The 22,155-nt window shown below is 40.1% G+C and overlaps 2 protein-coding genes across 2 annotated transcripts; one reads left to right on the top strand and one right to left on the bottom strand.

Moving 5' to 3' along the window:
- Window positions 1-1,519: 1,519 nt before the first annotated feature.
- Window positions 1,520-14,629, bottom strand: PRKRA (protein activator of interferon induced protein kinase EIF2AK2). The gene is made up of 8 exons (XM_016210099.2): window positions 14,286-14,629; window positions 13,541-13,710; window positions 10,413-10,494; window positions 8,133-8,211; window positions 6,992-7,109; window positions 5,436-5,530; window positions 4,236-4,410; window positions 1,520-2,003 (listed from the first exon to the last, which is right to left on the bottom strand). The coding sequence occupies exons 1-8, from the start codon at window positions 14,627-14,629 to the stop codon at window positions 1,846-1,848; spliced, it is 1,221 nt and encodes a 406-aa protein (XP_016065585.2). The 3' UTR covers window positions 1,520-1,845.
- A 1,087-nt stretch (window positions 14,630-15,716) lies between these two features.
- On the top strand, window positions 15,717-21,926 carry PJVK (pejvakin). Its single transcript, XM_016210210.2, has 6 exons — window positions 15,717-17,074; window positions 17,803-17,998; window positions 18,515-18,656; window positions 19,713-19,830; window positions 21,203-21,301; window positions 21,515-21,926. The coding sequence occupies exons 1-6, from the start codon at window positions 16,864-16,866 to the stop codon at window positions 21,805-21,807; spliced, it is 1,059 nt and encodes a 352-aa protein (XP_016065696.1). The 5' UTR covers window positions 15,717-16,863; the 3' UTR covers window positions 21,808-21,926.
- The last annotated feature ends 229 nt before the right edge of the window (window positions 21,927-22,155 follow it).

The following is a 22,155-nucleotide window of genomic DNA, read 5'->3' as shown; positions in this document are numbered from 1 at the left end:
CGACTTTGTCAGGAATGACCTGAGAGTACTGTCTCTTAAAGCTGGGGACAGTGAAACAAAGGAAGGGCTTAGGAAAGCAGCAGCAACAGGAGAGAGCCGAGGCGGTGCTCTGCTTTGGCTCCCTAGAAACGTTGTAGGAAAAAAGTGAGCCAAGGCAGGGCGGCTGCTGGCTCACTGGGAAGTCAGAAAAAGGGGGCCTTGGAGACAGGTTCAGGGGGTAAACCAGGGACAACTGCTGCTCTCCTGGTTGCAAGTCTCATGGGGACCCTGGGTGTTCAGGAAAAATGTAAAAAGTTCATGCCCAAGAACAGGCATGGGCGTGCTCAAGAGCGAGCCCACGCTGGTGCCCTTGTCTTGAGGGTTTTTCTCTCTTCTACAGGCAAGAATCAGGGGAGAATTACAGCAGAATATTCATCAGCTTTCCAGGGGTTTTTAATATGCTAGTGCATCAAAATAAGCATACAGGGGAGTTTGGGATTATTCTTTGGTCGGCTTTTTTATCTTGGGTCTGTCTGGCTCTAATTGGGTTTTTATTTGTTCCTTGACTTCATCTGTCCTTGGCTTTGGCTGGCAAAGTGGCATTAATTGAGCCTCTGTCTTCTGTCTCCCTGACGGGGTGATTTAAGCTATTTATTCTCTGGTGAGGGAGGAGAGGTATAAACCACTTGTTCTCGTGTCCTTGGTTAGGGAAGATAACGTCTTGTTATTCCCTAGCTGGCTCTAAATTGGCCCAACTGTTTGGCCTTTGTAATTATCTTGTCTGTTTCCCCATTCCACTTGCTCAGGAATTTTCCCAGCTTCGTACTATCCCCCATCACCCAGAGCTCTCTCCCTCTCAGGCTTTCCCTGCGCTCTGCACAGGCCGGAGGCTTCCACCTGCTTACAAACGCAGCCTCAGCAGCTGGAGCGGACAGAGGGCGGAGTGTTACAGGACACATGAAAACATAAAAGGGAAAATTAAAATTTGCTCATGACAACTTACTTCCCAACCTTTTAATCACTCACTGCTTTGTTTGAAACATTTTCTTGTAACTGAATTTAGTACACTGGAAAGTTTTGTTTTTGTAATTCTACTAATGTTTTTACAATTCATTGATAAATGGTTATGTCAAAGAAAAAGACAACATGCTTACGCTTTGAGAAAATATGGGAGTCATCATGTATATAATTTGTAAATTTTTGCTTAGGCCACTGATTTTTATTATTAACCTTTGACTTTCAGAAGTAAACTAGAGCTATGTAAATAACAGAACAGCCACATTATAATGTTACTCACATGAATGGCTAAAAAGAAAAGAGCCACAGTCAAGTCAGTAACACTTTAATAAAACGAGTAGAACCCTTTAAAACAACAGCTCTTTATTACATGGATTCACATACACAGCAGACCAGCATGTTCCCTGGGATGTAATAATCACATTCAATAAAAGGCTGTTAGTGCATCCTCAACACTAATTCTAAGGGGCCTCCTTTGAATTCCCTTTATAAAGCCTTGTACAAAGAGGTTAAGCACCAGTAAGACTGTTGGTAGCAGTTTTATTTCATCATCTTCATCATCAATAAACATGCAGTTTCTTCCTTCTCGTACATGGCATTGCCAAATGGGTGCTACACTCTGCCTACGGTACAAAGTTTATAAATACAATATACCAATACAAAGTTGAAGCCATTAAAAAGAGTTTAATAACAACTATGAGACAATTAAATCTGTAGTGTAGATGGAATCTATGAAAGAGATTTAGAAACAACACACAAACTCAAACATTACAGTAAACGTTTTAGTTGGGAAGGGGTGAGAGAGGAACTTTTTCTATGCTGCTGAGGGTTTTCTAGGTTGCTCCAAGTTCACTTTCTTTCCGCTATTATCTTTAAATACTGCAAAGCATTGTGGGCAGCATCACTCTGTGCATTGCCACAGGAGATCCCAGAGCCATGGCAGACCGTGATGGGACTGGTGGACAGTTCGGCGAGACACTGATACTGTCCGTTGGCACTCAGTTCTTCTGTAATGACAAATTCAAGCACAATGGTTAATAAGTGTATATAAAGTAGATCATTTGTATAAACAATACTTTTTATCATTGTTTTTCTCTGTAAGCATCCATGGTAGACTACTCCACTTCATCATCTTTGTTATTCTTTCTTTTATTTTTTTAAATTGATTTTAGAAAGGAAGGGAGAAAGAGAAATATGGATGTGAGAGAGACACATTGATTGGTTGCCCCCCACATGCACCCCGAATGGGGATTGAACCCACAACCTAGGTATGTGCCCTGACCGGGAATCCAACCGGAGACCTTTGGTGCACAGCATGATGCTCCAACCAACTGAGCCTCACTGGTCAGGGCATCTTTGTTATTCTTGTACAAACAAAAACCAAAATACAACTGCTCAGCTATAGCAATTCTCAAACACAGATGTGCTTCATAATCATCTGAAGGAACTTTAAAGAAATACGCGTGTCCAGGCCTCACTCCAGCCTACTCAATCAGAAGTGCAGTGTTGGGGGTTAAAAATGTCAGATTCTTGCATATATATATATTTTAAAAAACTAGGCAATTCTAATGTGGTTAATTGAACAGTATTTACAAATTACTGAACCAGAGCAACTTTTTTAAAAGGGAAGGAAAAAGAAAACATTGGCTAGAGCACTGGGGAGGTTGTATTTTTCATTATGAAGTCTAGGGTTTCTTTCAGTAGACATTTGAACTAGGAAACATGGTTCAGGCCAAGATCTCCCTTGTGCCTTAATGTTCTTTGGTTATAAATCTGTGCAAAGAGTCTAGTTCTATCGGTTAGGATGTTTTAAAACAATACGTAAACCCAGGAAACAAATGTTCTTCTCATCAACTGATGAATCACTCTTACTAAAGATAATTAAACAAGATAAGGGAAGTAGAAACACAGGAGTCCTCATTTGTTTAAAGAGGTCATGATTAAATATTACTTTAGTCAGTCAACATAGTGGAAAATATCCAGATGCAATGGGATTATTTAATGTCTGAAGAGGCTTTCTAGTTCTAGCATCCAGGTTCTTTCTTTTTTTTTAAATTGAGGTAAAGTTCACAGAACATAAAATTCACCATTTTTAAAGTGAACTATTCAGTGGCATTTAGCACATTCACAATGTTGTGCAACCAGCACCTCTACGTAGTTATAAAACATTTTCATCATTTCGTCACCCCACAAGGAAACACCATACCCACTAAGCAGCCACTCCCACTGTGCTTGCCAACATCAACCACCTTTTCTGACCAGCTGTCTGTACTAAATTCCCAGGGTTGGCCTCATTCTCAGTATATTAAGACACTGCACTTGACCCCATCACTTAATCCTAAAGTAGCAGAGAAAATCAGAAGCTCTTTCAATCCCTAAACACCCACTTTCTCAGTGGTAGTAGCTCTGACAAGCTAGGTCCCCACAGCTCACTGAAGCCGGAATAAAGGATAGCAAATTCTTCACGTATTATATTTATGTTAAATCATGATAATAAATGCACAGGCCCATATACTCACACACACGTACATATTAACCAGCTTTATAAACTGAATTAAAGGAAAATTCAAACTGCCTTTCTTTCCAGTCTTTCCATATTTGCCTATTTAAATGATTAAGGGCTAGAGAAAATTGAGATGATGATAACTGGAATGGGATAAAGTAATTTATAAATTGACTTGCCCCCATTTATCTCCCAGATTTGGCATACAGTGATGAAGTAGGGAGACAGGTCTGGCCCCCATAAACTTGATACTTGTTCTAAAAATGTGGTGCCTCTATATTTGTCAATCTGCCCATCAGGGCTGGTTTAATAGACAGTGTATCTGCAGTTACTCTTCCCCTCATCTGGCTCTACCACTGACTAGTTGTGTGATCTTAGACAAGTTTCTCAACTTTTCTGTGCCTTACTTTCTTCATTTATACACAGAACCTACTGCATAGGGTTAATTTGTGGATTCAATCAGTTATTATGTAATGTCCTTAGAAGAGTGCCTGGCACATAGTAAAATTCTATAAATTTTAGCTATTATTGTTTTTAGTATTATAACTGTAGAGATGTTGGCTATTTTTAGTATTATTTATAAGAATGGAACATATCAATTATATGTGTTACTGCTGTAGTAATATATATAGTTAGAATCCCTGATCAATGAAATCAACTATAATAGAAGTTATTGTTTCTCCAACATATTTTTAAAAGAAATATGTTTTGGGATAAGCCCAAACCCCCCTCATACCTATATCCAAATATGTTATATTAAAACCCTGTTCCTTGGCGATTTCACTAAGCAGCTGGATATAGTCTGTGTTTGGAATACTGAGGAGGCTTCTTTTCAGAAGGTTGATCTTCTCACCAGAAGAATTCCTCAAGGAATGCCAAGTACATCCTAAAGAATGTCCTACCACATTTGTCTGAAAAACAGATGAAGGTTAGGACTCTTAACTGGGACTGGTTTCCAAATTATAACTCAAAGTAGTTATAAGGCCCTCACATTTAATACTTTATAAAGCATGTTTAAATGATCACCATTTGGTTAACCTTCTAATTTAAACTAGACAACACTAACAAGTACATACATTTAACAAATACCATCATATCAAGAAAAAAGAAGCATATGCAGTAATATACTGGAAGTATTTAAAAGTGCTTTTGTAAGGTACAAATGTTTCTCAGTCAAATTTTCTGACAGTCACATTAAAATATATAAGATATTTAAGAATACTATTCAATTTGCAAATAATTGCATCTGATTAGCACAGTAATCTACAAATTAAAATATAGAGCAATTTTCATATCTTTATGATTTCTTGTATTGAATACCAATCACTGTAATCAAAAGCCGTAAAGCAGAAAACAAAGAAACTGTAGAAAAGGTGAAAAGTACATTGCAGGTCTCGACTTAGATATTACTTCCTCCAAGAGGCCTTCCCCAGACCCCCAGGCTCAGCTGGATGCCTTCTCCCATGTTTCTAAGCAGCCTTGGCAAGGACCGGTCTGCAGGGTTCTTTCCTCTCTCCCGTAGGCTATAAACGCCTTAGGAGCAGAGACTGTCTGACCACTGTACGCTAGTACCCAGCACAAAGCTTCGCACAGAGCACGAGCTCACTAAATGTTTACTGAGTGGTAAATGAATGGATAACAAAGAGATGGAAACACACTGTCAGTCTGAAGGTGAAAAAGGCACTATGGGCCTATTATCTTTAGATCCCAGTTCTCAGTTTCACTGTGTCTCCCAAACCCTCTGACCTGTTCACCCCTGTGACCCTGACTCACATACAGCAGGCAGATTAAATTGGGGTAGTGTGTTACTAAATAATGAAGAGATTTTCAAAAGCTGCGGCTCTGAAGTATCTATACAACAAGAAACCTAGGAAAGTTTCCTATAGCAAAAGATGCTTAATCACATTAACATCATAGCTGTATGATCAATACTCACTAAAGAAATGTGGTTCTCTGGAGAAATATTACTGAATTTGGCAAGAAATTTCTCAGCAGCATTTCTCTTGGCTTGCTTTTTTGATGCCCCCTTTCCTAAATAAAAAAAAAAGAAATGGTAGACTTGGAAAAGAAATGTGTCCAGAGAGAATGACCAAACGTACATTGTGTTTAACCAGAGAACCACCTCACGGTTTTTACACACTGACCTGACATCTTTGCTTGTTATGATTCATATAGCTATTAATTCTTACATTTTCAAAGGCATTTCTTTTAATAATTTATTTTTAATAGTTATACCTTGTTTTCCTTTAATAGTTATATTTCCCTAAGTCTAGTTTTAATGAATTATATTTGGTTTCATTCTGGCCAAATAGTTATATTTCCCTATGTCTAGTTTTAATGAATTATATATGGTTTGATTCTGACCAAATATTCAAATTTACCAAGGTATATTTGAATTACAATTTCTGTCTCTCAATGTTTACTTCCTGCTTACAATTTTCTGTAAACTGACAATTACGTCAAATTTCTCTAACATAAATAAGAAAGGAGATACGGAAGTTGAAAGATACCACATATTTCATCTTCTTTCATGCTTCTGTTAGATTTAAAAACTGAAGCCCAGAGAGATTAAGTTGCTGAACTTGCAAACCAAGGATTGCATCAAGAACAGAAGCGGAGGTTCCTGCTTCTGGCCCAGTGTTTTCTGCACTGGTCCACACTACCTCTTGGGGGCAAAAAGTTGCGCATTAGTTTAAACTATTATGTAGCCAAGGTAAAATTCCCTTTCATTAAAAATGATAAAAACATGTTAGAGCCCACCTAGCATGGCTCAGTGGCTGAGTGCTGACCTATGAACCAGGAGGTCAAGGTTCAATTCCTGGTAGGGGCACAAGCCTGGGTTTTGGGCTTGATTCCCAGTGGGAGGGCACGCAGGAGGCAGCCGATCAATGACTCTCTCATTATTGATGTTTCTCTCTCTCCCTTCATCTTTCTAAAATCAATAAAGAAAAATAAAAACAAAAACATGTTAGAGAAGTTAAATAGGAATCCTCACTAGTACTTTATTAAGTAACTTCTTTTCCTCATAGTTTATGGCCTTTACAACATAAAAGTTGCTATAATTTACAAGAATAATTTTTACTTTATTTTTATTTCACTGCAACGTTTTGTCATCTAGCCTGTTATTGATCATCTTGTTTTCAAATGCAAACAAAGTGTTTTCTAGTCCTACCTTCTAAAATAGCTGCTGAAACACCAAATGAGATTTCTTAAGTACATCAATGAGGACTGCGCAGAGTCAATTCATTCTTTGTCTTTCCACTATTAACAACTCATGATTTTTAAAAATATCAAATTAAGATGTAGAAGTATTCTTAAGCCAAATATTTATACTTAAATTCACTGGCAGAAAGTTAAAGACAAGAGTGTATCGATTTTTTCTCAACAAAAAAAAATGTGAAAAGCTGTCACAACACAAATTTCTATGGTCATTTATCATCTGAAAATACTTCAAATGTCTTCAATGGTATGAGGATAAAAAGAAATAAGTACCAGTTTCCATAAATGACTCTAGCCTGCAAATTGTGGTATATTCTCTCTTGTGAGCGGGTCCTCCCTCCTGGGAAAGGGTATACTCAGGAAGCCTCCAGCCATGATGAATAGCTAATTCCTAGAGAATTCAGATGAGGCTTTAGTAGAAATTCTTACTACCAATGGCTCAGTCACATAAATGACAGTCTTTCGTCATTTTGATACCATTTCTATTTATATGTCTAAAGGAATAATGATATTCTGCAATGGAAAAGTTAGGGAAGACCCTGTACTTCCCATAGATATTCCTGCATTTTGTACCTTACAAGTCCATAATACCAAAGCGGAAGCAGTTTCCTGCTATGAATGGGGTTCTTCCATTCAGCAACAGCGAGCTGGTATCAGAGTTCAAACAGGAGGACAAACTACTATCGCCCCCTTTGGAAACATCAGAGAGGATATCCATAGGGCTCACTGCCGACCCACAGGCCTCCCTGCCACAGGGGGCTAACTACTGCACTTGATCAAGAGCAAAGAGGAGCAGAGACAGCAAGCAGACTTGAACGAGGTTGGGAAAAGAGGAAGAAAACTACAGGATAATTCCTAGAGCCGGAAAGAAACCCAGGGACTGGCTGGATCACGGTGGATAACGGGGAGGGGAGTTGTCCAACAGAGCACATGGATACTCTGCAAGGCGGATACTCTGCATGCAGAAATTCAAAGCTAAATATAGATATACTTTGGTAGAATAAGCAAATAAACAGATTTCTCCCCTATTCTTGAATCAGGATACCCGATTTGGGTTCTTTAAAGTCTTCTGTCTCAAGAGAAATAGAAAGAGGTTGGTCACAAGAATGGCAAGAAACGTTCTTAAAGTATAAAACACTCTACCCATGTGCACTGAGGTCCTGTTGATCTCAAGTGAGAATTCCACAAATCAAAGGCAGAGACTGTACATGGAAGAAAATCCAAAACATAAATAAAAAGGAAAATAATTTCAAGTTAGCGCTGTACTATCTAATGATCATAACTTGGAAAACAAAATATTATACCATCTTATCTTTAAAATATTAACTCCTTGTCTTAGGCCTTCATTTGATCAATTAATGACATCTGTTTTCAGCAGACAAAATGCTAAGTACGGAAAAACCGTGCAACTTACCTGTAATGAGCCAATAGGATTAAGCTGGTTCTTTGGTTGCTTGGAAGGGTCAGGCATTAAGGGGTCAGGAACTGCAAAGCTAAACATTTTTTTAAAGTGTTATAAAACCAAATAATTTCTCCCAAATTATTAAGTACACGACAAGTATTTTCTATTTAGCCCTCTATGCCTCTGCTTTTGCTGTTCTGTCTACATGGAATGCCCTTATCTCCCACCTCTTCCATGAGAATCTAATCTATCCACCATCTGAGGTTCATCTCAAATGACACATCCTCTAAAAAGCCTACCCTTTTACCTCAATGCAACAAAATTTCTCCCTCCTTTGAGCCATTATAACATTTGGTTTGACACTTTCTTAAGCAAATTATTTTACTGTAAGTTATGGTAAATACAAAAACCCTTACAAATACATGTAATTTGCCTATCCCTCACCCCTGTTCAAACTGTAAAATCCTTGATGGTAGGGCCCATCTATCACTTACCCTCCTAAGCCTTGTAGAACTTCGTCTATAACTGGTGCTCAATAAAATGTATTTAAGTAAAGTATATACTATTGTTACAACTACACAAAAGGGGAAGACTAACAGTCAGGGAATTTAGCCTGTGAATAATACAAGTCATAAATGTAGCTCTTTCATTAAGATAATTATGGAAAAAAACCTGTTTGATGTATCACATGCTAGGATAACCCTCCAAGATTTACGTGCATCCTACATAAAATAGATAGCCTGCGTGAACCTGGTTTCAGCACATGAGGATTGTGATTAGGAAAAAAGAGAGCAACTCTTCTTCTAAGAAATTTGAAAGACTTGGGTGATGGATGTCTGACACTGAATGAGCTATATTCCAAGGTTACTACCACCCAGGCAACTGAAGAGGCATTTCTTTCGTGACAAATGAGTGTTAGTTATTGTCACTTCAAGTGTTTTTTCTACCAAAATTTCAAGCTTCACATAGGCTGATGAGATGAATATTCACTTACAATGCTGCCTGCCTAAGCTATCCAAATAACTGTGATGAAAAAGTGAGAAAATCTCTGTATTAAATCAGAGCACTTTAGGTCTTATTACAGCTTAGGAATTCCCATCTTTCCTGTCAAGAAACACAAGTGAAGCAAAAGTAGGTTTACAGTTGTGAGTAAATGATATAAAGTTTATTCTTGTATTATTTATTAATTATTGTATTCTTTTCCACAAACAATTGTAAACCTACTTTTGCCCCACCCTGTATTGTAAAGTGTGTTGTCCTTTTTTGCTGACAAACTGAAGTGCCCATGTGCAGGAAGGACATTATGTACACTCATTTCTACAAATATACTTAACACTTTGTGCTGCACAGAAATAGCATGGCCATCACCAGCAAGGGAGAGATCCAATTCCTGTCTTTCCATTTGGCATGTCTAAAAAGGTAGCATGAATCAATTATAATGTGTGACCCTAGAGAATCAAGCATCATTTTATAAAATCCAAGGCTTACTCTGGTTAAACTATGCAAATGGTTAGAAACAAGGGCACCACTTTACGATACATGAGATGCTCCAGGACCAACACTCTTTCCAAAAGTCCTAATGTGATTAACAAATTTATTTTGGAAAGCTATGTCAAGAATTAACATCCCATTCAACATCCTCTTGCATTTGGTAGACATTCTATAGTAAAAGGAAATCTTTTTGTCTTCTTCTAAATTAGAATTCCTAAACAAGTGTTTTTAGCTGATCTTTTCCCACCTCACACCTTGCTTTCCTCAGTGTAGAAATAATTAGTCTTAACACAGTAAGACACTGGCCAGAAAAACTCTGGTTTTCTACTGTTGTACCCCTCCTGAAAAAAAAAAGCCCACTTTAAGAGAGCCTTGCTCGGCTGGCATGGCTCAGTGGTTGAGCGCCGACCTATGAACCAGGAGGTCATGGTTGGATTTCCACTCAGGGCACATGCTCGAGTTGCAGGCTCCATCCCCAGTCGGGGGTGTGCAGGAGGCAGCCGATCAATGACTCTCTCATCAATGATGCTTCTCTCTCTCTCTTCCTCTCTCTGAAATTAATAAAAACATATTTAAAAAAAAAAAAGAGAGAGAGCCTTCATTTAATTGCTAATTGCTGGATTTAATTTCTTAAGGATAAAGCTGTCTTCAAGGGAGGATAAGTTTTCACAAGAAAATAAGATTTTAAAGCTAGATACTAAAAACTGTTCACTCTGTTGCTTTTGTGAGCATGTTCAAACTTTTAATCTTACCTCAGCCATGATATTTTTGAGCTGCAGAATACAAAGAAATTTAGCTCACCAAATACTTGCATTGGCTTTCAAAATGTTTATGGCAGCCTCTGCAGCTCTATGTTTCGCCAGCTTCTTACTTGTACCTTCACCTGAATTAAGGTTAGCAACAAAAAAAGTATATGCTGTGAAAATGTGAGGCTTGCATAAATGTTTTCATAATGCAAAACAAAGTCACTACAGGTTGGACATGTATACACTAGCTAATGAAAACATATACAAATATACTATAATAAAATATTCACCACATGAAATACATTATAAAACCCATGATTTTAAATGTTCTATGTATTTAATTCTATGCATACTAGTGTAAAAAAATCCATATTATGTCTACATTATATGTTTATTACATAAAGTGATAATAAAGTAGACTGTATCACACCTTCTGAAGAAATGCAACTTAGTATTTTACTCTTTCCCTATTCACAGAGAGAAATTCTTATGTAGCAAGAAGTTTTCTTTAAGGGAGCCACTTACAGCAAAATGTGCACAATTTTATTCTAACAGCCTGTCCTATATGGGATTAAACTCCTAGACTGGATAAGCAATCATGGCTATATGTTGGGTTCAGGGTGGGAAAAGCTATATGGGGAAGAAGGTGAGAGTTTATGTTCTGTGTCTTGCATACAATCTGTATCCCTTACAGGTAGCTAAGGGGCGGTAGGGGCTAGCCTGACTAATCACTGACATTGATGCCTAATTGCAGTTAAGTCATCATATCTGGTAAATGGTAAATTCAGTATTTTTCCTTCTTTGTTCAAACTAGGTGTTGAGAACCCTTAGAAGGTGGTATCAGAATGCTCATGCCCATTTCTCTGGTGTGGAGGAAAGAAAGGAGGCCTGGAATAAATTTCAAGGGTGACGCTCAAGGGTCAGAAGACACATGCACCATACTCAATTATCCACTAATGTAGGTATTAGAGATATAGCAGAGAACTAAACAGAGTCCATACTTTTAAAGAGCACAAAACCCTAGTGTGGAATTTCTTCCGTAAACAGGTGTTTGAAATATGGAACAGTATATGTAATGACAGGCCTAAATGCAGGCTGTAGGGGAGCACACAAAAGGGGCAGCTCCTCTACTCTTAGTAAGGATTTGGAAAGGTTTCATGAAGAAGGAGATAACTAAATAAAGACTTTAAAGGTTAGTAAAAACTAGTAACATGAAGAGAGCTAGGGGTTAAGAACAACAATCTGGGCAGAGAAAAGAGCACGGTGTTCTTAAGAGCCCCATGTAGTTGGTTACAACAAGAGCTTGAAGGAAGAAATTTTGAGATAAAAGGCTAGAGAGTTGTAGGGTAGGAGCAGAGGTCAGAAAAGAGTCTCCTATATTTGTGCTTCTCAAATAGGAAACGCCTGGGAATTTTGTTAAAATGCATACTCTGACCTAGTAGGTTTGGCATGGGGTCTGATATTCTGCATTTCCATCAAGTGCCCAGGTAATATCAATGCTGCTGTTGATCACATTTTGAGAAGCAAGGTTCCAAATCATATTAACAAATCTGTATTCATCCAGAGGATTATGGGAAAACCCCTGGATGGATTTTAAGGAGAGGAAGTATATGAACAGACTTGAATGCCAGGAAGAACACTCCTGTTGTTGTATGGAGAATGGACATCACAAGACTAGAAGCTGAAAGTACAGCTACAAGACTGTAGCCATAATCCAAGTGGCCCAAGCAGTAGCAATGGGAAGAAGAGAGAGAAACAGATAGATTCAAGAGATATTTAGGAAGTAAGATTTGGTGATAGACAAGAGACAGAGGAAGGGGAAGAAGTCATGGAGATGAGACCCAAATTTCTACTATGAGCCAAATGGTGATGGTGGGCCCTTTACTGAGCTAGGGAAAGCAGGGGGAATGGATTTGAGAGAAAATGGATTCAGTATAAGTCAGTGAGAGACAGAGGTGCATTTGGGTCCTCCAAGCAAAGATTTCCAGCAAACACAGGCTGATACACTGTTTTGTTACTGGGCCCCGGGCTGAAGATATTGATTTCAAAATTATCAGTATTTGAAGCTGTGGAGATATGCTTACATAGGAAGACAGGGCAGTGCAAGAAGAGTAGGGAGCCTAGGCAGAATGGTTGCCATAGGTTGTTAATCTCTTGTATATAACACTTTGGGGGGGGGGGGAAGACTACTTTTTCTTGAACTTTTACTGAATATTTAAACATAGACCAGCTAAAGCAGTAATGCATTGTGGATTCTATGGTTCACATGAAGAATCTTCCAGCTGGCACACATAGACAAAAAAATTTCAAAATTATCTTAAAGTGGCTTCAATGAAAATAGTGGACGTGAGCTTTTCAGGTACACAAACAAATGATGCCTTCAGATTACAAGATGGTAGAACTTCAGCCTTCCTGCTGAATTTTTTTCTTGACATTCTTCCAAATTAAATTACTATTCAAATTTTTTTTGTTTGCAGTTAAATAGACACATAGGAAACAAAATGTCTACATGTACAAATGGGCAGCTTCAGTTATTTGCTCAAACCACAGACCATAATAAGGTGAGTGTGAACTCTAAAACTCCATTGTCACGTGACCTTGGGCACATTACTTGTAATCTCTCTTATCCCATTTCCTCATGTATTAAAAAAAGGAGATAAGTTTATTAAAACACCTGTACAGTATGAGGAACTAGAAGCTGCTATGCAATCAATATAGAGTATATCAAGCCTTTTGCCTTCCTCATTTTGCATGGATACAGAAACAAGTGTGGTACAAGTGGCCCAAAGTACCAAATGAGTCCATACAGAAAAGGGAGAGGTTCAGAAAATTCCGGAGTCATGGAATCTGCTATAATCTATGAAACTATAAAACTTGACAGCACCTACTGATCCAGCTATGGCTGCTCCAAGAACCTTTCCTGCTTCTCCCTAATTCTTGGAAGAACCCTAGGAGGGTCCTAGGGTGTTTCTGAGCTTCTCCTGGTATCTGGGGAAGAGAAAATTAGGGAGAGAATCAGATGAAGCTGGAAAATCCCAACGGCCTGAGATGAGAGGTCTCAGTTTCAAGAGCCTGCTCCTCACAGCTGTCTCCAGTAAAAAGGGCACTTGCCCAACTGATAAGCAATAGCAAGTCTTGACCGCCAACCCTCAGGGCTGTCGGAGGTTAACTGTGCATACAGACCTGTGCAGGTTATGTCACCAACGGTTACTCTGAAGGTGAAAGTGGGCACGTGTATTTGCATATCGGATCTTTCACATTCATAAACCGGGATGTTCTTGGTCTTCATGCCATATTCGTGTAATACCTGAATCGGTGTTTTCCCTGGTTTAGCTGTAATCATCTTCCCCAAACTGCAAAAAAAAAAAAAAAGAAAAAGAAAAAGAAAAAAACACAAAAGAAAAGAAAAAGGTGTGCTTTGCATGCCAAAGCAGGGAGGGAAACAGCAGCATGATAGAGGCTAGTCCTGACTGCCACCAATGGGGACGCGAGAGGCACCAGGGCTCCCGGCGGCCAGAGCTGGCAAGGGCACCATCTGCCAGCCCCACTGCGGCGGGCACGGGGCAGGGGCGGGCAGAGCGCGGGCCGTCTTTAGGGGGGTAACCTGAAGGAAGGCAGAGCGGATTCGCAGGGGAACAGAGGAGCTGCCACCTCCCAGGGCTAAGCTCACAAATCCCATTCCCCGGGAGGCCCCAACCCCCTTCGCCTGCCCGGCAGCCCCCGGAGGACGCCCGAGGGGCGGGGCCCAGCCGCAGCCCCCGGCCCGCGCGCCGCCGGGAGGGCGGGGCGAGCGCCCGCGGGCCCCCGCAGGGGTCCGACAGAGCGCCGGGAAGGGGCTTTCCCACAATGCCGCTGGAGAGCCGGCCCCCGCCCCCCCGCCCTCCAGCCTCGGCCTGCTCATCGCGGCTCCGACCGCTCGCGCGCTCACCTGAAGGTCCCGCTGTCCTCGCGCTCCAGCGGCGGGGTCGCGGCGCGATGCCGGCTCTGGGACATGGCGAGAAGGGCGGGCTCGGCGGCGAGAAGAGCAGCACGGATCGACGACGCCCTCGCTCCCCGGGTCGGCCGGTCCCCGAGAGGAGCGCTGCAGCAAGGCCGCCGCCGCCGCCTTCTCCCCACTCCTCTCCTCCCCTCCACCGACCCCCGGCCCCCTCGGCTCCCCTCCTGCGTCCCTTTAGCGAGGAGGACCGGCGGGGGTGGAGGCGGGGCCTCGGTGCGGCAGCGCGGGACCAGGTTCCCGGCCACGCCTCCGTGCTGCCCTGGATCCCGGCCCATCGCGGAGCTCGGCCCCGCCCACTGGCTCCGGGTCCCCCAGGCGGCCGGCCCCGCCCTTCTCTCCCAGACCCCGCCCCCTCTCCGGGTCCCCGAGGCGGCCGGCCCCGCCCTTCTCACCCCAGACCCCGCCCCCTCTCCCGGTCCCCGAGGCGGCCGGCCCCGCCCTTCTCATCCCAGACCCCGCCCCCTCTCCGGGTCCCGAGGCGGCCGGCCCCGCCCTTCTCATCCCAGACCCCGCCCCCTCTCCCGGTCCCCGAGGCGGCCGGCCCCGCCCTTCTCATCCCAGACCCCGCCCCCTCTCCGGGTCCCGATGCGGCCGGCCCCGCCCTTCTCACCCCAGACCCCGCCCCCTCTCCGGGTCCCCGAGGCGGCCGGTCCCGCCCTTCTCTTCCAGACCCCGCCCTCTCTCCCGGTGCCCGAGGCGGCCCCCCCCTCCCTTCTCGTCCCAGACCCCGCCCTCTCTCCCGGTCCCCGCGCTGCAGCTCCGGCAGTCTCCCCGCGTCCAGCCCCCGGCCTCTCCACCCGGTTCCCAGGCCTTTCCGAGGCTGCAGTTCTGTGTCCTTAGGAGGCCGTTGCTTGCCCCGAGAGGCAAGCCTCACAGCCCGTGGAGCTCTTGGTTTTTGGAGGGGGAGAAAGGATGAGGACTGCGTCGCTTTTAGCAAAAGATTTAAAAATGCCAAATGCAGAATGCACAGGGAGCATCCCCGGGCCTGGCCCCGAAGCCTGCGGCTCGCGGCTCACCAGCCCCCGGGGGCTGCGGCGGCCTCTGCCCACCGCGCCCGGCCCTTAGGAGCTCGCGGGGGTGCCCAGCGGCCTCCCTCCTCTCTCGCCCCTTGGGGCTTCGCTGTCGTTCAGGTTTCGCCGCGAGAGGAGTGCTGGGCCTGGGGGTCGCAGCAAGGCCCGTTACCGTAAAGGAAGGCTTCTCGGGGCCCAGATTCTAATGAAACGCTGTTTCTGCACCCGTGGTGTTGGCGTGACGGCGTTTTCCTGGGATGCACCGCCTTTGGTGGGGTCAGACAGCGACATGAGATGCCCCATTGCTTCTCTGGGGGCTTGCTAGCCACTTGCAGAAATGGCTCCGTGGGCTTTCTCCGTGTTCTGGAAGATTGCTTTGCACAATACTATTCTCACGAAGGGTCATTATTTAAAACTGTTCTTTGGGGGGTTGCATTCAAGTTCTGGATAGTTGAAAGCAAATTTTTAAAAATGTCCAGAATCTAATAAAATTGATTTATATTATTTGAGGATTGAATTAATCTAGTCTTTCTTCCTCCCCCTACCGACTCTATATATGTATGTGTATCGATTACTGTCCACTAATGTTACATTTTAATGAGTACCTTGTGAGTCCACAGAGCCACTGTTTCATCCACATATCTATGGCAATACAATATTTCAGCACTCAGGTTTGTTTCTGAAGTGTATTTTTAGCCACAAAATTCCTTTAAAACAAGCCAAATCCTTATGTAGCTCTTTACAGGCTGAGTTACTAGGGTGAGAATGAGGAAACAAAAAGAAAATAAAGGCAGCAGGATCCCCTTACAAAGAGATGTCTATGGGCCAGCTTCTGAGTAAGAAACCCACATGTCAGAGTTTATACAGTTATTTACATGTAATGTGGTTTTCATTTAGTATTTTATAAAGATCTGCACACAACCGTTTCCTTATAGTCTGTGATTATTTTTATGTTAATCACTTGGTGGTGTAATTACAAGGAAAATGAATGAAATTCAAACAATAAACTGTATACTATAAGGATTCAAAACAACACTTTACTGTTGCCAAAGTTGGCATGATGGACTTGTGAAGGTACACTGTAGCTGGTGGCCAGGGCTAATGTTTGTGCCTAATTGCATTGTTCCCCATAGGGCTCTTTCCCTCAAAACTGGCAAACTACTATTAACCTTGGCCCTCAATGTGGATATTGGTAGTATTTTAAAATTACTCGTTTTCTGTGTATATTTTAGTGTTATAGATGGCAATTCCAAATAAGACTTACTTTTAGTATATCATTTTACACAGTTGATCTATAATTCATCACCTGAGCACACCAGGGGAGGCAGTGTTGTGAACTGTATGCTGTAAACTACTTGGAGCAACCATGCTTTGTATTTTTAAAGTATATAATTATATTTAAAATCAAGTAAGGCTTAGTTTTGTGCCAGATTTTCTTTGCAAGGATGCATTTGTTACCTGAGGGTTGCAGTTGATGAACATTTTGATACTATATTAATATGTTTGCTGCTGCTACCAAGAGCTTTGTCAAGCAAGTTGGAGATGGAGGGAGATTAGTTCCTGTTCCAAGCCTCAGTGAAGCTGACAAGTACCAACCTCTAAGTCTGGTGGTAAAAAAGAAGCGATGCTTTCTGTTTCCTAGATATAAATTCACCTCAACACCTTTTACACTGAAAGATATTCTTCTAGGAGACAGAGAAATTTCAGCTGGTAAGTTTAAATGCCTGTTTGGGAGTGACTACTCATTCAGCTATATTATGATAATCTAAACATAGGTCATATATACTGCTTATGTTTGTAATATTTACACATTTTCATTGATAAAAGCAACTTTTATTACTATGGCAATAATACTATTATGATTAACAGTGCCTCAAGTTTGTAATAGTATCAAATCTCTTATTGATGGGATAATTTTCAAGCCTATTTTATAAGATTAGTTGTATAATTTTATTTCAATTATTTTATAAATTGTTTTAACCAAATCAACTTAGAAAATGACATATTTCATCTATAAAAGGGAGGGATTTAGTTTTATCTATCTCACATGGTCAAATGAAATGAAAGTAATTTGTATTTATTTTTTATGATTCACATATTACAGTTGGCAAACAAATATATTATGGACTAGGTTAGAAAATAAATGGACATTACAACAAATTATTTCTTACAAACACTTGATTTTCTTTCAACTATCCATCCAGTGGATCTTGATACTTAAGAAGTTCTGTTGAATTTGAGTTCATTTTAAGTATTCTGACTATTTCTTCTTGTTTTCTAATTAATTGGATGGCTATTTTTAATCTTGGTTTGAAACATTGCCTTTCTTAACAGTTGGGTAATCAAGTCTGAAATAATAAATGAATGTGTTACTATATGTAATCTACATTAGATGAATTCATGATGCTTGAAAAATATTAACTTCCTTTTTTTAAAAGGTATTTCATCTTATCAGTTACTGAATTATGAAGATGAATCAGATGTTTCACTCTATGGGAGGCGAGGCAACCATATTGTGAATGATGTTGGGATTAACGTTACTGGATCAGATTCTGTTGCAGTAAAAGCTTCATTTGGCGTAGTAACTAAACATGAAGTGGAAGTTTCAACATTACTCAAGGAAATTACTACACGGTCAGTATGATAATCCTTACTATACTTCAATGTTTTCATTAAATTTTTTAATTATATAGATTTCATTATAAAGAATGATTAAAACATTCAGGTTATATTTTACTAATGTAATATATTTGTTTGATTTGTTTGAAATAATACAAATTAGTAATATATCCAACCTTGGGATAAGAGTAGATATCCAAAATGATTTGGTTTAAACAGAATTCTTAATTGTTTCACATAACTGCTTTGGATCTGAAAACATTTGCTAAATTAAAAAAGGAATACAGGAATCTGTTTGCAACAAATATGCTAAGAGAGTCTCTCCAATAGACTCCTATAATTAGCATTTTAAGAAAATAGAAAAGAGAGGCAGATTATTAAATTTCTTTTGAGCATGCTTTCTGATTTGTATTAAGCCTACTTTGATTTACTTTTAGTTAAGGTAGACTGAATGAGTAACACATGATATTACTGGATTACATGTATTCAGAGGCCATAGATTCTTGTGAATCTCTCTCTTGTTTATTTTAGAAAAATTAATTTTGACCACAGCTTGATACGTCAGTCGAGGAGCAGCAGAAAGGCAGTGTTGTGTGTCGTCATGGAAAGCATTCGAACCACACGACAGTGCTCACTGTCTGTACATGCCGGAATTCGGGGGGAGTCCATGCGGGTAAAACCACACTCATTGGGCTTCTTTTACTAAAAAGCTGCAATGGGAATTTTTAAAAAAGTTCTCAATTTCTAATGAGACTTGTGTATTTTGTTAAATGTTGAGATTAAACAGCTGCAATGATATATAGGATTTCATAGAGTAATGGCTTTGTATCTGAATGTGAAAAAAATTCAAGAAAATTTGGATTCTAAACACGTGTAATATAATGCAAACAAAACACGAATCCTTGTGAAAGAATGTGTATACTGGAGTCCCTCCTATTGCTATGTAAATGCTGTTTTAAAAATAAAAATTAGATACTTTTGTTGAATTCTTTGATTTTATTTTTAAGTGATGTAGTTTATATTTGAATTTTAAAAGTTGAATTTATATTTTTATATTAATTTCTCTAAAATATTGTCAATGACTAAACATGCTTCATTCAATGTTAAATCCTTTAAAAAAAATCTTGAAAGTAATTTAATTATTAGCTCAATTATGATATTTGTCCTTGTCATTCACATAATAATGACACATAATAATGACTTGATTGGTTTTATAAAAACTAATTGTTAGAAAGATAGGCTTCAATGATAATCTTTTCAAGTCTGAAAATAAAGGCTACAGTTATCTGCTCACCAAATTGTTTAACATTGGGTCATTTGGGAGAGAACTGAAACATTTACTTAATTGTGGGTGATTGTTTTGCGGAGCTGCTGACAGCTCTGGGGCTTTGGAATAGTAGACAGGGTAGGCTAAAAAAAGCTGTAGCACTTATGCACAGTTGGTTTACAGTTGAAAGAAAAAGGCTTCTATGCCAGGGGCTTAACTGTTGTGGTAGCACTAATCACTGGCTCCAGTACCAAAGTCAGTGACAGAGTGGTGAGTGCTATCTCCTAATATAGATCATTTGGACCTCTGCTAGAGAGTTTACTTCCAGTAGGATAATTCTTTACTTGGAGAAGTGCTTTTTGTTTGTTTTTGGTAGGATTGAAGGAAAATTTTTTTTTCCTCCAAAAAGCTATCCTTACCGGCTATGCTTCTTAATAATATTATTTTATTTTTCAAATACAGTTTCATTTTATGGATGAACAGAATCCCAGGGGAAGGGACAAAGCTATTGTTTTCCCAGCACACACAACCATAGCTTACAGTGTTTTCGAACTCTTCATTTACTTGGATGGTGTCTTTGGTGAGTGACCTGTATGAATTGATTATGTTTCTAAGAATTTAACAGGAAACTCTCTCTCTCAATTATAGCAGAATGATGCTGTCAGCACTGTCAGTCTTATGCTTGGGTAAAGCAGTTGGGAAATACCCTCCAGTTCCTACTAACCCTGTTCTTCTTTCCTGCGTCTTGGTAAAGGCTATAGACTCCCACCTCCCCACTTACAATGATAGGTAACAGCTAAAATGCAGCCCACTGACAAAAGTACTCCTTGACTTACGTGGGGAGATAATACATGACCCAATAAGTAGTTTTTGATGATGGCAGAGAGAGGAGTAAGTAGACAGAAGATGCCTGAAGATGTCAGGGCACCCAAAGACAGCTTTTCTTTCACTTTACCTATCCTAGATCCAGCCCCTCCCCAAGTCTCCCTAAAAATAACTTTAGAGGTACAAATGCTGCCCCCCAAATTGTGACCCTGTATAACACGTCAGTGTAGCTCACTTTAGGTCTCTACACTTCCCAGATCATTAAGGTTAGGAGGCCAGCCAGCTCAAGTCTAGGTGTAGGCCGGGGGACCAGGCAAGTGAGACCTCTAGCCCTGGCAATTTCCAAACATTTTTAGACCTGTTTATGTTTGTTTCTGCAGTTCTATGGGAGGAGGGAATAGAGAGGTCAGAAACAAAGCATGCAAATTAAATTCCGTTTGGGACACTTTGGGTGAAGGCTTTTACCATTATATTGAGAGGAGTATGAACTAGTAGAACTGGTATATTTATCAAAATTTAAAATGTGCATATACTTTAGCCTTACTTACACTTTTTTGGAATTTAACCTACAGATGTACTTACATGCGTGAAATGATATGGGAATACGGATATTTAGCTCATAATAGTGGAAGATTGGAAATAACCTTACATCTGTTATCAACAATTAGTTAAATAATGGTGCATCCACACAAAGGAATACTAAGAATGAGGGAACACTATACATCCTGAGATCAAATAATCCCTAAGAGATATTTGAAAGAAATGTGTGTAGTATGTAACTTTTGGAGCCTACAGAATTTTATATATATACATACATACATATTCTTTTATGCTTTTAAGCTATGTGGAGCATTTCTGGAATTATACGCAAGAAACAGTGGTTACCCCTGGGTAGAAAACTGAGGGTGGGGTCAGGGTAGACTAGAGACTTACTTTTCACTATATCTCCTTTTTGTACTCTTTGAATTTTGTACCATGTGAATGTTATCTTTTCTAAAAATATGTGGAATTTAACTTAAAAAAATACAGTGAATGTCATGTACCAAAATTCATCAACCACAACTACATCAACCACAAAATATGAGTTCAAGTTATAACATCTTCTAAATTTCTTTTTTCTTTTATAGACCTTTGTGTCACTTCAGTGTCAAAAGGAGGATTTGAAAGGGAAGAAACAGCAACATTTGCAGTGCTCTACAGGCTGAGGAATATACTATTTGAAAGAAGTATGTCCATTGAAGAATATTTCACGTGTATTTGTTTTCTTCTGGGGCTAACACTTGAGGCTGTCTATTAGTAATCCTGTCTATTAAAAATTTAAATTTAAAAGCCAAATCATTTCATGACTGATTGCTAAGATTCATGCGATTATAAGTGCAGCTTGGTTATATGGTTTTCTATTTGAGTTCTGACACATTTCTCTGTTTTTGTCCTTTTAGATAGAAGAGTGATGGATGCCATTTCTCGCTCACAGCTTTACTTAGATGACCTTTTCACTGACTACTATGACAAACGTTTCAGTATGACTGATATTTCACTTAAAGAAGGGACTCACATCCGAGTTAACTTACTGAATCACAACATTCCAAAAGGCCCTTGCATACTCTGTGGAATGGGGAACTTAAAAAGGGAGACGGTTTATGGGTGCTTTCAGTGCTCTGTCGATGGGCAAAAGTACGTGAGACTTCATGCAGTTCCTTGTTTTGATATTTGGCACAAGAGAATGAAATAAAATGAAAAATGAATTTCTTTGCTGGTGTTTAAGGTGCAACTGTGCCACACACCTTTCCAAAATTAACTAGGTTCATTTTGATGAATTGTGGCAAATTAAAGAGAGGAAAGAGAAATTAACCTGTCTGGGTGACATTTTCCCCATCTATAAAGTGGAGGTGATCATAGTGTCTCCTCATAAGTTGTATGAAGGTTAATATTTTTATATGAAAAAAAGGCTTAAATATAAAATTAAGAATGTAGATGTTCCTCCATAAAATCTGCCAGTCATGTTAGAAGTATTTTGGGGATTTTTGTCTATCGTTTTACATGGTTTTTCAAATTACCAATTTTATTTTTAACCAGCTTT

The sequence above is a fragment of the Miniopterus natalensis genome, chromosome 8 (assembly GCF_054644295.1).
Source record: "Miniopterus natalensis isolate mMinNat1 chromosome 8, mMinNat1.hap1, whole genome shotgun sequence".
NCBI classification, from domain to species: domain Eukaryota; kingdom Metazoa; phylum Chordata; class Mammalia; order Chiroptera; family Miniopteridae; genus Miniopterus; species Miniopterus natalensis.
This window is presented reverse-complemented; position numbering and strand designations above follow the sequence as displayed.

Bases quoted from the DNA above. Each gene is read 5' to 3' on its own strand.
- PJVK (XM_016210210.2), top strand. From the start codon at position 16,864: ATGTTTGCTGCTGCTACCAAGAGCTTTGTCAAGCAAGTTGGAGATGGA. The intron at 17,999-18,514 runs GTCAGTATGATA...TGTTTATTTTAG, and splicing joins CTCAAGGAAATTACTACACG to AAAAATTAATTTTGACCACA. The intron at 18,657-19,712 runs GTAAAACCACAC...TTTCAAATACAG, and splicing joins TTCGGGGGGAGTCCATGCGG to TTTCATTTTATGGATGAACA.
- PRKRA (XM_016210099.2), bottom strand. From the start codon at position 14,629: ATGGGCCGGGATCCAGGGCAGCACGGAGGCGTGGCCGGGAACCTGGTC. The intron at 7,110-8,132 runs GTAAGTTGCACG...TGAATTCTCTAG, and splicing joins ATCCTATTGGCTCATTACAG to GAATTAGCTATTCATCATGG. The intron at 5,531-6,991 runs GTACTTATTTCT...TTTTTTATTTAG, and splicing joins AGAGTCATTTATGGAAACTG to GAAAGGGGGCATCAAAAAAG.